Here is a 16,716-nt window from a genome sequence, read left to right as displayed (position 1 = left end):
GTGAATAGGAGAGGGCTTTAGTTCATGGGTATCAGGTACAGTTTACATTCACTGTATACATCATTATACAGTTACATCTTGGTATAACAAGAGCCATGAAAAAATGTAATAAAATTCATAATGCTTGAGTAACAGTGTGATGGGACATTTAATTGATGGTTCAATTTTGATCTCAAGTTTTTTTCTCCAGGTTTTCACTGTAGAGGTTTTCAGTGTTGTATAATGCAGCTACAGTTTAAATAGTTGTCACTTAAGAGTGCTTTTAAGAAGAGACGTACAATTTCTGTTTCAGAAATATAGACAAACGTGTTACATCAAGCACCAAGTGCTTCCTTCACCCCAGTCCCCTATGCCCATATTAGCTCAGCATTACACAATGAAGGGCTATATGCAAGAACTGCATTACATCTTTCTATCAGTTTAAACACTGTACAATCTCTTTCAGAGGTCCATTCTAACACAAAGCAAAGGATTATTTATATAGCATTATTATATAGGATCTCCAAATATTCCTCATTACTTCTAAATTATTATTTTTCTTTTGCTCATCAGGTCCTGTTCTAGAGACAGCCAGGTGGCCATCGTTTGTGAGGAAGAAGTTTCTCAAGAAGAGGAGACATATGATGAGCAACTGAATGAAGAAGTTGAATACTGTAGTGAGCCAAGCTTGCTGTCTACTGAAATGTGAGTATTTCGTTGCTGAAGCAAAGCAATATTGAGACGAAGTATTCTTGTTGCTCATGGCTCCCAAAAATTCAAAGTCAAGGAATAAGACTATGATTACATTAGCTTCACTCAGATGCAGATGGAATCTGTGCAATTTATGACTCTCAGAGCCAAACACAGCCCTCTAGCAATGTTTGGGAAGCTCACCAGTGCTTCAGTAAAGCCTGGGGAGACCCAGGTTCAAATTCCCACTCTGTCATGGAAGCTTGCTAGGTGATCTTGAGACAGTCACACACCCTCAGCCTAATCTACCATACAGGGTTGTTGTGAAGATAAAATGGAGGAGAGGGGAACTATGTAAGCCACTTTGGGTATCCACTGGGAAAATATAGGGTATAAATAAAGTAAATAAATAAATAGCTTGCCAGTACATCAGTAAAATTCTTGGTTTTGCTGTCTGCCTGGGTCTGAGTGTCAAGAACTTTGACAGGCACAACACATGGTTTTGAGTTGTACATGGTTTAATGAATCACAAATTGTGCGGGCATGATTCAAATCGATACGTGACTTCACTGTTCACCTGGCAAGCTTAATTCACTTGCATCCTCCTGGCATTGTCCATGTGACTACTCTCCAAAATAGTGTCAGCAAGACACATCACATGTCACATTAGTTCTTCTACTCTTGCTCTTACACAAAGTTTTGAGTAGTTGCAGTGCTGACACAGGGTAAACGATAGGATAGGTTGATTGTGACCACATGGAGTCATAAATAAGCAGGTTAACAAAGAATACTGTATCAGCCCTATAAGAAGAAGGTAAATGGACTTCAATCCACATGTGCATGCTCCCGCACGCCCCCCCAACATTCCACCAGACTATCCCATCATTCTGTTATGAGATAAAATATAGGCTGCTATCTGGAAACCTACAGATTTGGATATGGATAACTGAATGTTTGCGCCAACAGAAACTCTTTCAGGTTGGGAAAAGTCTAGTGGGGGAAGGCATAAACCTCTCATACTGAAGTCCCAGTGTGAATAAGGCCCACTCAGTCTGTTATTTAAAGAAAAAAGGTAAAAACTCCATTCACAGAACTCTTGAGGTCATGACTTTATCAGATGAGTAGCCTGGTAACAGATGTCCTATCAGGTGAGGAGGGGGGAGCAATGTTCTCCTTCCTCCTCCAAAGAGGAATCAGGTTTTAAGACAGGGCTAGCTACTATATACCTCTTTGTTTTAAAAAGAGTCCTTTTCCATTATAGGCTTTCATACCAAGATGATGAACATAGACAGCTAACTCCTCCTGAAAACAGCAAAGGGGAAGATACAAGACACTCTCCAAAGAGTGGGTTCCTGCGTTCCTCATCACTAAGTAATATTCCTAGCATGTTATGCAATATGTACCCTGGCAAATTTCATTAAGTGTTGCAAATTTTGCTTTTTGTAGTATACTTTCTTCTTTCAAAAAAGATGAAAGTAGGTCTGTATTCAGGAGTTTATATTTGTACTTATTTTTATTATGGTTTTCTCTCTCTGTTTGAGTCTGTCAATCTGACAGTATTGCATGAAAAATACTCTATCCCTGTAGAGATGATGAGTCTTGCTACTGATTTGAAACCTTTAATCAAAGCAAGATTGGCCTAATTTTCACAAATACTCTAGAATGTACCAATTCAGACTACAGGAAGGGACACATATGATGAACACTTCCTCTTTAAAAATCCCTGTATATTGAAAACTAGTGTGTCAAATAGAGATGCTAGAAACTTGCTCCCTAACATCACGTTAGGGATGCAGGGCATTTTTTGGGAATAGAGGAGCACTCTATCACATATGATATGAAATGGTACAGTCCAGGCACTTCAGCTTGAATTACACGGTACATCTGTCCCTGCAGTAAGAGTATCTGACTTCTATCCCAGAACATTTAAACTAATTTTAGTGCAGAACTACATGTTGTCTCATCAAACATATAATCCTAAAATTACATTTTTCAGGGTAACATGAGTGTGTGGTCAGGGGGTATTTGTAAAGGGCAGGTGCCAGGGGTTATCTTTAACTTTTCTTGTATCTACTGATTCTTCCATGTAAATGTCTTACCCCAGGCTGTTTTCCCACCAGACTTCTTTCCCAGGGAAGTTTACTGTGTCCCATCATGGAATTTGCAGCTACCAGTTATTTCTGAATGAAAAAGTATGCTGAATCTTTTATGCCATGGGATATAAAATTTGTCAACAAAGATCTTCAAATTCAGAGCATGTTTTTCATTAAGGAATTCTTGGCTGCAATCAATTATCACCAGACACTTTCACATTTTATATTTTCCTGAAATCTGAAAGACCTACCCATTCAATGCAAAAAATGTTTATATCAGAGGTCATTAGATGCATAGTTCTGGCAGGGGTTTTTCTGTAAGACTTGCTACTAATTTGCTGATGTTGGTGATTGTCTATTGTTTTCTGCATTGGTATGTTTGTTTTTGTTATTTTATTATTATTTTAACTCTTTATTATGGTTTTATCTGATTGTGAACTACCCTTGAATATTCTTGTTTCAAAAGATGAGATACAATATTTAAATAAATGTTATTTCTATTCTCTGTGCCAAGATATAGTAAGTATGAGCTATGAAGAAAAAGGGGGGGGGGTTTCTGTCAAAAGCTGAAAAAACAAAAAAGGCTGAGAAAAAAAGAGTATATAGGAAAAACAACCTATTAAAAAACAGCAAGATAGGAACAAAATATGTCCTTTGATAAACAAACTGCAGGTGTCATAAATCAATCTATCATAACATATAAAATACTCCTAATATAATAAAGCAGAAAACCAAGCTCTAAGTTTAACATATTATCTTCATCAGTGGCCCAATACATCAAAAAACATAATACAACTTAATCCTGTGGCAAAAAGTGATCTTAGAATCTCAGTAAGTCCTTTATACAATACTCACAGAATTAATTTATCAGACATGCAGGTGAATGATGAATGTCTCATTGGATCTACGTGACACCAGTGTTGTGTAGTGGTTAGAGTCTCAGACTAGGAACTGGAATACTCAGGTTGAATCCCCATTCTGTCTTGGAAGCTTCCTAAGAGGCCTAGGGCTAGTCACATATTTTTAGCCTAACCTATCTCATGACATTGTTGGGAGGATAAAATAAAGAATGATGTAAGCCACGTTAAGCCCCCATTGTGGAAATGGGTGGGGTATAAATGAAGAAATAAATAAGAATATGTCCAACCTATATTCATTTTCAGGCTGATTTTCAATAATGTAAAAAATACAAATGAGGGGGGGAATTTAAAAATACAAAAAAGTTATAGTAATTAATAACCAAGCTAAATGGTTTTCTAAGTGTAACATACAGTATCATCATAAGCAGAGTTATACCTTTCTAAAACCATCAACTTCAGTGGACTTAGAAGAGTGTAACTCTGTTTAGGATTGTAATGATAACTAATCAATCCACTAGATATTTCAGTGAAGATATTCACAAATAAATGACTCATATTAGGAGTATTTCACATTACGATTATAATTGTTTTATGATGTCTGCTGTTTATTTATTCAAGGCTATATTTTGTTCATATCTCGTAAGAATAGGATAAAATATACAAATTGGTCAGGGAGGCATTTCAAGGGAGATGTGATTGGTGAGGGAAGAACTGAGCATTCCCAACCATCTAGCAGTTCTCCCTTGCAAATGCCGTGGTCCCATATTAGCAGAATGATGCAAGCCAGGGTTGGAGATTACACATTTGCCTCCTAATGTGTTCTATACAGTTTCATTCTCATACTTTTGTACAATTGGCTTTTCAGATCGAAGAGCATCCTTTCACCTGGAATGTCTAAAGAGACAGAAAAATCCAAGTTCAGTAGTCCCACAAAAGACAATATTACCTTTACATCTGGTACATCATCAGGTGAGACGTCTTTTCGACTAAGTATCTCGCCATGGGATTGCACTTTTCTTGAATGGCCAGCTAGAGAGCCCATAGAATGCTTCTGAACCCAGCTGTGGTCATAGATGGGAGGTGGCAGTCATGGTTAGCTCTGGTTCATCAGTTGCATCTGACTTCCTACCTGACCCTTTTCTGGAGATGTCGTTTTCACTCGTGCTATACTTGGAATAGTCTATTGCACTCTGTTTAGTATTAAAGTTGGAATGGAAACTACGGCTGGTTTACAATCTAACTGTACCTTTATTAACTGGGGATGGGCAACAGGAACAACATACCTGCTGGTATTCTCCCACGTACTGCTCCTATCTTTGCCCAACTGCACTGGCTGTTAATTAGTACCAAGGTTCAATTCAGGATGTTGATCATTGCCTTTGATGTCCTATGTATGGGGTCATTATACCCGGGAAATGTCTCCACCCATATGAACTCCTGCATCTGTTGAGATTCTTGGGGAGGCTGTGCTTCATGTTTCTTCTTTCTGCTAAGTGCATTTCAATGACAGCCTCTAACTCAGCCTTATCAACCATATATCTCTACAATTCTCTCCCCAAAGAGCTACATCTCTTTTGAAATTTATGAAGCAAGTAAAAATGTTTAGTTTTGTCAAGCATTTGTTATGATTTAGAAAACCAATTTTGAAAATTATTTTTTAGCACTTGCTGCAGTTAAAAAATGAAACTTTAAAGAAGTATACTATGTATTTTATTACATTGTATTACCTGGTTTTCTTACTGTTTTGAGAAAATAATCATACAATAGTGATCTTCAGGCCAGTTGCAAGCTACGTAATCCTCATTTTTAAGAATAATTTTAACCTACATTATTTATTCTTTATAGAGATTCTGCTACTCTTATTCATGTTGAAGTACATTTTATTGATTCCAAGTGGCTAAGTAATTTCATTAAGCCTTGTGGAATAAGCTTTACACATCAAGTTTCAGGAAGCCTTAAAGGAGGATACTTTATACGTTTCAGCTGAAGTGCTGCATGGCTTAGGAATAGTAGAAGGTTCAAAGGGGAGCCTAGGAGCGGGCACGGGGAGAGCCCCTGATCACTCTCTGCCCATGGCCTCCCAAAATCTGAAACTGGCCCAGGCTTAAAGGCAATATTTTCCAAATTGTAGATGAGGATTCTCATGGACATGGTGGTTTTGAAAGCTGGTTAGCTGCCAGATTCTGGCAAGAAGGTAGTCGAGGGACAGAGTTAGTCAGCTGCTTGTGTTCTAAATAATTAGAAAACTCCATTAGTGGGTTTAACGCAGAAAAGATTTTGAAGTTCTGATTTCAAAGGAAGAGTGGTAATATAATAATCTCAGAATACATGCTCAAGGCAATCTATATGATCAGCATCACTTGCTAGAGTCCTTATGGGTGGGGGAGCTAGTACAAAGACTAGTAAATAATATTGGTGAATTGATGCAGGTGGCTTTTAAGAGTGACAGACACTGCAATCCTAAGAATGCTTTCCTAACAATAAGCCCCATTGAATAAACTGCTCCCTAAAGGGAACCGCCATACATCAGACCTCTGATTACCAGTGCTAGGAGGCAAAATCAGGAGCAGGCCTTGGGATGTATGCCCTGTTTGTCTGCCATCCAGGGCAGCTGGTTGGCCACTGTATGAAACAGGCTGCTAGAATTGTCATAGATCTGACCCAGCAGGGCTCTTCTTATGTTTATATGATGGTAGTAAAATATGTGGCCAGTGAAATTTTAACAGTGATCACAGGGATTGTGTTGTTTATTTATATATTACACACATGGAGTTGCTGGTTCACACAATTTATTTATTTAATTAACTTCATTTCTACTCCATATTCCAAGGATTTTTCCCCTAATTTTTCTATTGGAAAAATTGGAAATTTGGGGGTGCACTGAAACAAAGTATCTATGAAATATTTTCCCATTAAGAATAATAAAATACTTCTTAAGGCAAAGTTTCTCATAAACAAAATGTATTGCATGAAAAAGCCTGAGGACTTGCTCACTTTTTCTAATTGAAAAATTGAGGGACTTGGGGAGCACTGAAAAGAAAACTCTTGTAGACATAGACAACATTTCCAGGATTTTTTTTGTTTAAATGTAACTAATTTGACAACAATTAATATGCTCTTCTGCATATTAAATAGGAATAAATTGACAGTTTGCTTAAAGGAGGGAAGTATGCAGTAGGATCCAACAAGAACCTGTATTGAGGCCAGTGGTATTTAATTTGTTCATAAATGTTTTGGAATTGGAGGTGAGCAGTATAGTGCCCAAGTTTACAGATGACACAAAGTTATTCAGGATGATGAAAACCAAGGCTGACTATGAAGAACAAGATGTTCTCTAAACTGAGTGAGTGGGCAACAATGTAGCAAATGAAGTTCAGCATAGGTAAGTATAAGGTAATGTATACTAGGACAAAAAAAATCCTAAATATACGCTGAATGAGTCTGAACTGGCTGAGGCTGAGATTGAATGAGATCTTGGGGTTGTAATGGAAAGCTCAATAAAAATGTCAACCTAATCTGTGGCAGTAGTGAAAAAGGCAAATTCAATGCAAGGAAGGGATTGAAAATAAAACAGCCAAATACTGTAATGACCTTATGTAGAGCTATGATGTGGCCTCATTTGGAATACTGTGTGCAGTTCTGGTTGCCATATCACAAAAAGGATATGGCAGAACTGGAAAAAGTACAGGAGAGCGCAACCTAGATGATTAAGGGGCTGCAGCCCATTTCCTGATCAAGCCAAGACATGACAGAATCTATGGATCCAACTTCTGAATGCCGCCACCATTTTAAAGGGATTTAAAAATGCCACAAGGGTCCTGCCCTGATCCTGATCAAGCCCACACCAAAGAGGGCAGAGCTGCTCTTGTTCCCTCAAAACATTGTTTCAAGTGCTGAAATGGCCACGGGGGCAGCTGTTTCAGCACTTGAAATCATGGGGAGGGAACAAGAGTGCCTCGGCCCACCTCCACTGGCTATGCAAGGTTTGGGAAGCCATTCCTGAACTGCATGAGCTCCTTGAAAGAGTGAACCTCTTTCTGAGATATTCCCTCACCTCCAGGGGAACTGAAAGAGATATTTCCCTGTCTTGCAGAGGGCTGGTTAAGGAGGTCACATTTGCAGGGAGACTTACTCCACTGTCATGTGGTGACTGCCCTGCAGTAGACCAAGCCAATTGTTGGTCAATGCTATGCTGGTGGCTTTGCACAAAAATCAGCTGCTGGTGTGTCTTGGGAAAGGGCTTCAGCCTTGGAGCTGGAGGCAAGCACTATGCAAGCTAAGGTCCCACACTGAGGCTTGACCACTACTCTAACACCACCTGTTTGGGTGTGCAGGGTAATCATGCATATGGGCCCCAGAAAAACTTCCAGAAGCTGCTCCACAGAGGAGTCAAAGGCTTCTTCTGAGGCTTCTTCAGAGTAGTGCAGTTTAAGGTCCTGTCCTAAGACTCAACCACCTCTCTATCACCAGTCACCAGAACGTGCAGGGCACGTCTGCATCTGGGCCCTGGCCAAAGGTCCCAAAGTTCCTCCACCAAGGAATCAGAGTCTTTTTTAGAATACACTCACAGCCATTACCTCAACTGAGGCACAAATCTTGCTGCTTATTAAATGGTTCTTTTTCCCTTTTTAAAAACTCAGCTATACTGGAGGGAGAGAAGGAAGCCAGCAGAAAGGAAGTTAAGATAAAAGCTGACCATGTACCACTGTAAAGCAGAACTCCTCAATTATCTGAGGCAGAAAAAGAATTGCTGAAGGAGGAAGAGGGTGCATCCCACCAGTGTTCACAGGAACCTATGTTTTGTCCCTGTTTCATGTTCCAGTGAGGAGAATCACCCATCAGTCAAGGACATCTACCTTGAGTGAGAAATAATTGTTCTTAAAATAGGACACTACCTAGGTTCCCAAAGTTTGAATTTATTTCAAGACACTTTCTATAGTTTCTCTTCCATATTATGATTGACCCTATAGTCATTGTCGTTTTCTGTCTTCTCCTTCTCTCTGTTTATAGGCACTAGCAGTTGCAGGTCTGAGTCCTCTTCTTCAAAGACGCCATTCGCCCATAAGATCCTCTCAGTCATGTGCCACACCCCTTACTACACCGTGTACACAGAGTTGGCCACAGCAGCCAATTAAAACCTTACAGCTTGATGGAGAGGAATCCAGTGAGAAACTCAACAGTAGCTTCCCATCAGTACAATGCAGCTCCTTATATTCTGATGGCACTAGCTCTGGCAGCACTCGAAAAGCAAGGCCAGTCTCCCTCATAGTTCCCAGCCAGACTAGAGACTGTGGGAGGCAATTTCACGGCAGTGCCACCAGCCTTGTAGAAGCGGTGAGTTTTTATTTACATATTTGTTTAAAACAGTTATATTTCACCTTTCCACCCATTGCCTGTTGTTGTTGTTGTGGGGAATGGAGAGTAAGTTGGATGATGGTGGACATAGGGAGGAGGGCCGGCATGGGGTCAGGGATCCCAGTCCTCTGGGGATGTGGGAGGTATGACGGTGGGAGCTGGCCTCAGTGGAGAAGGGCATGGAGATATGGAATGGCTCGGTGCCCTTCTAACCTGCGTCCCATCCTGACGAACGCTGGTGATGGAGCTAGGAAAAAGAACCTTCCTTCGACACTGATGCTGTGCAATGCCAGGTCCATAAACAGTAAGACCGCAATGCTGCAAGATCTCTTTGCAGTGAGTGATGTGGACCTGGTATGCGTGACCAAAACCTGGGTGAGGGAGGGTGAAACAGTTGCCCTGGGAGAACTGATCCCCCCCGCCCCAGGATATTTGGTCCTCCACCAGTCCCAAATAGGAGGTCGGGGGGGAGGGGTGGCAAGCCTTGCCTGAGAGTCTTTCTCTTTCAGGCCGCTCCCCACCCCTGAGATCCCTGGCATTGAATGTGTAGGTCTGGTGTGGGGTGCCGAGGAGAGTTTGGCTATCTGTCTGGTGTACCGACCGCCTAGCGCACCAGCAGATACCCTGTTGCGCCTGCTAGAGATGATAGCGAGGTGGGCCTTGAAGTACTCCAGACTGATGGTGCTGGGGGACTTCAACATCCATGTCGATGATGCCTCCTCTGTGCAGGCTTCAGACCTGGTGTCTTCCACGGCAGCACTGGGACTCTCCCAATTTGTGTCGACCCCTACACAACAAGCAGGCCACACGCTAGATTTGTTCTTTGGGATGGGGTTAAATGTAGATCTGGAAGTGGTAGAACCAGTGCCATGGTCAAACCACTCGGTCCTGAAGGCTCGGCTGGAGATACCCCCCTCCCTCGCAAGGGCGGTGAGCTGATTTATGCTCGCTCACAGAGACTTATGGACCCGATTGGGTTCCAGAATGCTTTGTGGGATCCAATGATCCACGGTGGTTCGTTAGATGAGCTGGTGGAGGACTGGCAGTGCCGGCTCTCTGAAGCCATCGACGAAATCGCCCCCCCCATCGCCCTCTTTGCCCCCGTGCAAGACGGGCTCCCTGGTATACAGAGGAGCTCCGACAGAAGAAGCCAGCCACAGTTGATTCAGTGAATGAGCTAGAGACCCCTTGGCTGTCTTTGGGGCTGATATTTGATCATTTCAGCCCACTCTCTGGGGAGGAAATTGACAGGACCTTGTGATCAGTTAGACCCACCACATGTCCCTTGGACCCATGCCCTTCATGGCTGGTAAAGGCCAGTGCCGAGGGGCTGCGGTCCTTGCTGGAGGCCACTGTTAACCTATCCTTAGGCTCCGGGGTTTTCCTGGGCCATTAAAGGAAGCTGTAGTGAGGCCTCTTTTAAAGAAACCATCGCTGGACCCCACTGACCTGGTCAATTACTGCCCGGTTTCGAACCTCCCGTTTCTGGGAAAGGTGATTGAGCAGGCGATGGTGGAACGGTTGCAGGGTTTCCTGAAGGATGTCTCAGCCCTTGACCCCTTCTAGTCCGTGTTCCGTCTGGGACATGGGACGGAGACGTTGCTGTTCGCCCTCACAGATGATCTTCGTAGACATCTGGATCGAGGCAGCTCAGTGCTGCTGATATTATTGGATCTGTCGGCAGCATTCAATACAGTCGATTACGATCTTCTGACTCACCACCTCGCCAATGTGGGGATACAAGGGACTGCCTTACAGTTGCTTGTCTCTTTTCTCCATGGTTGGGGACAGAGGGTGGCGCTTGGGGAGAAATTGTCATCCCACCACCCTTTGGTGTGCGGGGTCCCACAGGGAGCAATACTCTCCCCTATATTGTTTAACATCTATATGCACCCCCTTGCCCAGTTGGTGTGAAGTTTCAGACTTGGGTGTCATCAATATGCTGGTGACACCCAGTTGTATCTGATGATGGACAGCCGGCCCGGCTCAGCCCCAGATGTCCTGGAACATGCTTTTGCAGCTGTGACTGGCTGGTTGAAGCAGAGTTGGCTGAAACTGAACCCGACGAAGATGGAGGTCCTGTACTTGAGCCACGGGGGATTAGGTTCGGGACTCCGGTTCCCGGCCCTCGATGGGGCACTGTTAGTGCCAGTTCCGCGGGTTAAGAGCCTGGGGGTGATCTTGGATGCCTCCCTAAAAATGGAGGCACTGGTCACAGCGGTTGTCAGGTCCTCTTTTTTCCATCTGCAGCAGACCAGGTAACTTGTCCCTTACCTGTCAACCCGTGACTTAACTACAGTGATCCAAGCAACGGTCATCTCTAGGCTAGATTACTGTAACTCGCTCTACGTAGGGCTGCCCTTGAGCCTGACACGGAGATTACAGCTGGTACAAAATGCAGCGGCGCGTGTTATTACGAGAGTGTCAAATAAGGCCCATATAACACCGTTCTTACGCGAGCTGCATTGGTTACCAGTGGAGTACCGGATCAGATTCAGGATTCTGGTATTGACGTATAAAGCCCTGTGCGGACTGGGACCAGCGTATCTATGGGACCGTCTCTCCCCATATATTCCCCAGAGGACACTCCGATCAGGGGACAAACAGCTGTTGGTGGTCCCTGGCCCCAAGGAGGCCCGCCTAGCCTCGACTAGAGCCTTTTCGGTCCTGGCTCCCATCTGGTGGAACGCTCTGTCTGCTGAAATCAGGGCCCGGCAGGACCGACTATCTTTTCACCGGGCCTGCAAGACAGAGCTGTTCCGCAAGGCATATGGCTGAGGCTGGGCCTCTGCCGGCCTGGAAAAAAGGGGTGTATAAAACCCTCCCTGTGAAGGCTGTCCACCATCCTGTTTTAAATGTGTTGTTTTAATTAACATGAATTTTTAATTGTATTTTAATATGTTGTTATCTGCCCTGAGCCCGCTCGCGGGTAGGGTGGAATACAAATTTGAAATCAATCAATCAATCTAAGCCCCTCAAGACACTGAACACTTAAAAAAATATTTAAAATCAACTTTTAAAACAGTACATATGAAAAACGCAATTAAAAAACCAAGGAGAATCAATAAGAGAATACCAGATGAAACAAAAAAGTTTTCACCCACTGGAAGAAGGCAATGATAGACAAATCTCCCTGGGGAGGGAAATCCACAGTTTTGAGGTGATGTCAGTAATAGTTGTAATGATGATGGCAGTAATAACAAATATACTAATTCCAATACAAAAATTAGGTTGGCCAGGAAGAAAAAGATGATGTTGGGGGATATAAATGGCTTGACTAACCAGAGAATGCATGAATAAATCTTCTAAAGAACTTAGTATGGCACCTTTAAATATTCAAAGAGTATCACATACATTATCTCATGGTAATCCTTGCAACAGCCCTGTAAGGTAGGCATAATTATTCACATCTTACAGATGCGCCTGATAGAGCAGCCAACCAGTGCACTCATGACAGAGGTAAGATTTAAATTGGGGACTTTCTGATGCTACAACAGCTATACTGCACACTTGAGTAACTGCCCATGATTCCTTGGTTTTTCTGCTGTTGTAGCCACCCTTGTAGGCTATTGTGGGATTTTCTTACATGCCCAGAGTAATGCCAATTGCCACTTTGAGGTCAGGAAGGAATTTTCCTCCAGGCCAGATTGGTCAGGTATCCTGGAGGTTTTTTTACCTTCCTGTGGGCATAGAGCAGGAGTCACTGGGAGAAGTGAGGGGGGGGGGAGATAGCTGTGAATTTCCTGCATTGTACAGGGGGGATTGACTAGGTAACTCTTGAGGTCCCTTCCAGCTCTATGTTTCTGTTTCTATGTTTCCTAAGCCAGTATTGCTTTAACCAGAAGATTGCCTATAGCAATAGTTTTATCTCCTAGCAGCTATTAACAATAAATACAATATCCAGCAAAGTGGTTTAACGTTGTTAGTGCTTTTCAATAAACTACATTGTACTTATTGTTACTGCCAAGCAGGGCCGGATCTACGGTTGCCAGCGCCCAGGGCAACTGTAGTCTCCGTGCGCGCACAGCGCACGCGCACTCCTGGCGCTGCGTGATGATGTCACTCCTGTGACGTCATCATGCTGGGGCACCCCCCCGCCCCCGCAGCAAGCCGGCTGTCCCGGCGCGCTGCGGAGCTGGCGGCAGCGCAAGTGGCTTGGAGGCTGCCCACGCCGTTCACCTGCCCCGCAGGACAAGGGGCGGCCGGCTTGCCACGCGCCCCTTGTCCTGGGGAAAGGCGAACAGCGTGGGCGGCTTCCCAGCCACCCGTGCTGCCTTTTGCCTTTCCCCAGGATAAGGGGCGGGCGGCAAGCCGGCCGCCCCTTGTCCTGGGGAAAGGCAAAAGGCAGCGCGGGTGGCTGGGAGGCCGCCCGTGCCAATCTCCTTTCCCCAGGCGCGCTCCCGGGGCTGGCAGCACGCTCCTGGGGCTGGCAACTGCACCCGGCGCCCCCTCTTTGGCGGCGCTGGGGGCAGACTACTCCCCCTGCCCCCCCCCCGTCGATCCGGCTCTGCTGCCAAGTATCTTTCTTAACTGTGGCTATAACAGGTGATACTAATATTAATATCCACCTTTCCCCCTGTGTTTGATCTCCTGGCTCATTAAAGGTCTTGATTTCCGAAGGACTGATGCAGTTTGCTCAAGATCCAAAGTTCATTGAGGTCACAACCCAAGAGTTAGCTGATGCCTGTGACTTGACGATAGAAGAGATGGAGAATGCTGCAGACAATATTCTCAATGGTAACAGCAAGCCAAGCCCCAATGGCAACCTCTTGCCTTTTGTTAACTGCAGGGACTCAGGGCAGGACTGTATGGAAGAGGAAGAAGCAGCAGCCCAGAACCCAGATTGTAGAAAAAGTCAAGAGGAATCTAAGGACAGCAGGATTTATATCAGCAGCCTGTAGTTGCCAAGGCTGAAAGTAATGCTGGTTTTTTAATTTGTTTCAATGTTCCTAATGGGTTTGTTTCAGAAGTGCCTCACTGTTCTCGTGACCTGGAGTAACCAGAACAGCGTTCTTCATTTGTTTCTGTTGGGACGAGTCGCAGAGTTGGGTGGTGTAAAAGAGCTTTTCAGGAGTGAATATACAACCCCAGCATGTGTCCATGAAGGAGGAGGAGGAGAATGAGCTCCCTCCTCCTTTCAGTCCCTGCACAAGGAACAACGGCTGCTTCCTGAATATGAAGGAAAACCTCAGCTTCCTGTGGATGGCCCTAGTTAAAAGGACACTGCATCAAACGGGTGTCTTTCAACTTTGCTTGTACAAAAAAAAATCATTTTGCACATATTCTGTATGAGCCTCAACGTCTCCATAAAGCCAAGGCCCTTTTGATCTGCAAGTGGAACAGTAGACTTCTGCTGTGGATCCCTGCACTTTGCTGAGGAGGAGGAAGCAGAAGCTGTAAGGGTACAGGAGATGCAGGTGGCAATATTGCAGATGCTTGTTGATAGAAATGCAGAGACTCCCTGGCAGTTTTCTCTGCCAACCAATCAGAGCTCAGGCAGTCTTCTTGCCAACCAATCAGAGCTCAGGCAGTTAGCTGTGCCAACTGCTCAAGGAGCAGGAAGCCAGCTCTGTCAAATTGGAGTTCAGGCAACCCGCCCATTTCGAAGAGAGGTGGTGATGGGCTTATGTAGATCTCTCCTTGTTTTTGCCGTTTGATATTTTCTTGAAAGCATGTTCCAATTTTTATTTTTGAATACTTTATTTTATTGTTGTTTTTTTTGAGGGAGAGGGGTAAAGGGAGTGTTTACAAAGTTTTGTAATCACCTACCTTTTATTTTATTTTAATTTTTCACCCTCGCAAATGTTTAAAATTGGTTTGATTATGTTGTACTATTGAAAATTTTGTTTTCCTCCATTGAAATTTGGTAGAAGCTAATAATGATATTAGAAGAGTTTTGCCAACCATTATGTACACCAGAATTTGTAATTTTATTTGAAATAATGGGAAATTCCTTTTTTTGTTTTTGTTGTTGTTTTATAATTTAAAGATAGTAGGCAATGCACTTGATATAGTCTTGCACATATGAATGATCGATTTGGATTCTTTTTAATGCTAGGTTCTTTACGGGTGAGTGAGCGACTGAGCAGGACTGAGTGAGAGAGCGAATGCATGCCTGAAAGTGTGTAAGTGCATACAGTTCTTCACTTCCTGGTTGTAACTGCAGGAGAACTGTATCTGGGGTCATTTGAGTGCAAAAAAAACCCTGTCTCTGCTTCTGAAAGGGGAATCAGTAACTCTTTGCATTTTCTGTTCCACAAGATATGCAAAAACAATGCAATAATATTGATTTTGAATACAATTTGTGAATTGTGTTGGCATTAAAATTGTATAGAAAAAAAACCCAAGGGGGATTAAACATACAAAAAAGTGAGAAGGCGCTACGTTTCGATATATTCCGTGTGATGTTTTATTGCATTGATAATGTTTCTGTTGAAGAAACCGTAATACTTGAATTCAGGTCAGTTTCAGTATTTTTCAACTATTTTTTTAAAATGAATTGCAATTGTGCCAAGCGAATATAATGAATTAAGTTTGTTTAAGGGAAAAATAACAATTCTTGTATATTTTGCTGCATGTAAAGTAAATCATTTCGTATTTGGAGTGTGCCAAGCTTTACCTTTGAACTTTTAAGTGCTTTTCTACGTGTGGTTGGGAAAAATGGGATTCTGTTTTTTTTTCTTTTTTGTTTTCATTTGTACAATGAACAAAGTGTACCTGGTGTGTTAAGTAACTATTTTGTAACCCACTGACAGGTTGAACGTTAACTGATTTTGCATATCTTGTGTTCACTTTCCTTTTTCTGCACTCCCCTTAATGTGCACGATAATGAATTGAGATGGGAAGAGCATCTTGCTTTCTGAAGCTGGGAATTTTTATCCAGATTTCACTCCTTTGCACAGTTTCTCTCAATGATTCTCCTCACTAAAGGGTGGCAAAGGCCACATGCCAGGATAGTCAGGGACATCTGTTTCTATAAACTGAGCTGGCATCAGCAACTCTAGGAAAGGTTTGGGGGTATATTTAATTTCTTGAAGTATGGGCAAAATTACCAATAGAATGAATTAATGTATTGACACAAAATAGGAAAGAACTATTGAGTAAGATTCCTTTAGAAGTTAGTCCTAGTTCAGGGATATGCTTCTGCAAAACAAAATTTGTAGATGGTACTAAAGATACTGTAGAGGATAAACATAGCATTGTTAAATGATCATGATAAACTGGAGAGGTAAACTAATAACAAAAATAAAATTAAACCAAATATATATATAACATATTGTCCATAGGAGAGAAGAACCAGATGTGCAAAGTGTAAGATGCAGAAGAACTCACTAAGTGGTAGTATGCTGAAAAAGTATTTAAATATTATGGTAAATAAAAATTGAGTAACATTTAACGTTTTGGTAATATGGTTAAAGGCAAATATCATTATAGGCTGCCTGGATGGAAAAACTGTATAAAATACAGGAAGTAACTGTCCTTTTTAGAACCACTTTATAACCATAAAATGGAAAGGCTTTACAAATTATAACTGAAGACAACTAAAGGAAAGAACAGCTGAACAGACCAGTAAGTCTAGGCTATGGAGAAAAATGCCTAATAAAGTCAAAATGATCATGTTGACAGTACAAGAAAAAATCCAGAGATATATGCGCTCAGCAGAAATCACTGGCGTGCATGTATCTGAGCATATCTGCCACCATCGATAGGTTGATCTTACGACTGGTAATCACCTCTGA

At 42.7% G+C, this 16,716-nt stretch overlaps 1 protein-coding gene across 1 annotated transcript in view; it reads left to right on the top strand.

Moving 5' to 3' along the window:
* Positions 1-15,514, top strand: part of CACNA1C (calcium voltage-gated channel subunit alpha1 C) — a 681,102-nt gene extending 665,588 nt beyond the window's left edge. The window contains exons 45-49 of the mRNA XM_054988003.1: positions 553-684; positions 1,931-2,040; positions 4,488-4,591; positions 8,633-8,956; positions 13,582-15,514. Coding sequence (XP_054843978.1) covers positions 553-684; positions 1,931-2,040; positions 4,488-4,591; positions 8,633-8,956; positions 13,582-13,878 — 967 coding nt within the window. The 3' untranslated portion in view covers positions 13,879-15,514. The remainder of the gene's footprint in view (positions 1-552; positions 685-1,930; positions 2,041-4,487; positions 4,592-8,632; positions 8,957-13,581) is intronic.
* Positions 15,515-16,716: the final 1,202 nt, after the last annotated feature.

This window comes from Eublepharis macularius, chromosome 9 (genome assembly GCF_028583425.1).
Source record: "Eublepharis macularius isolate TG4126 chromosome 9, MPM_Emac_v1.0, whole genome shotgun sequence".
In the NCBI taxonomy this organism is placed as follows: domain Eukaryota; kingdom Metazoa; phylum Chordata; class Lepidosauria; order Squamata; family Eublepharidae; genus Eublepharis; species Eublepharis macularius.
This window is presented reverse-complemented; position numbering and strand designations above follow the sequence as displayed.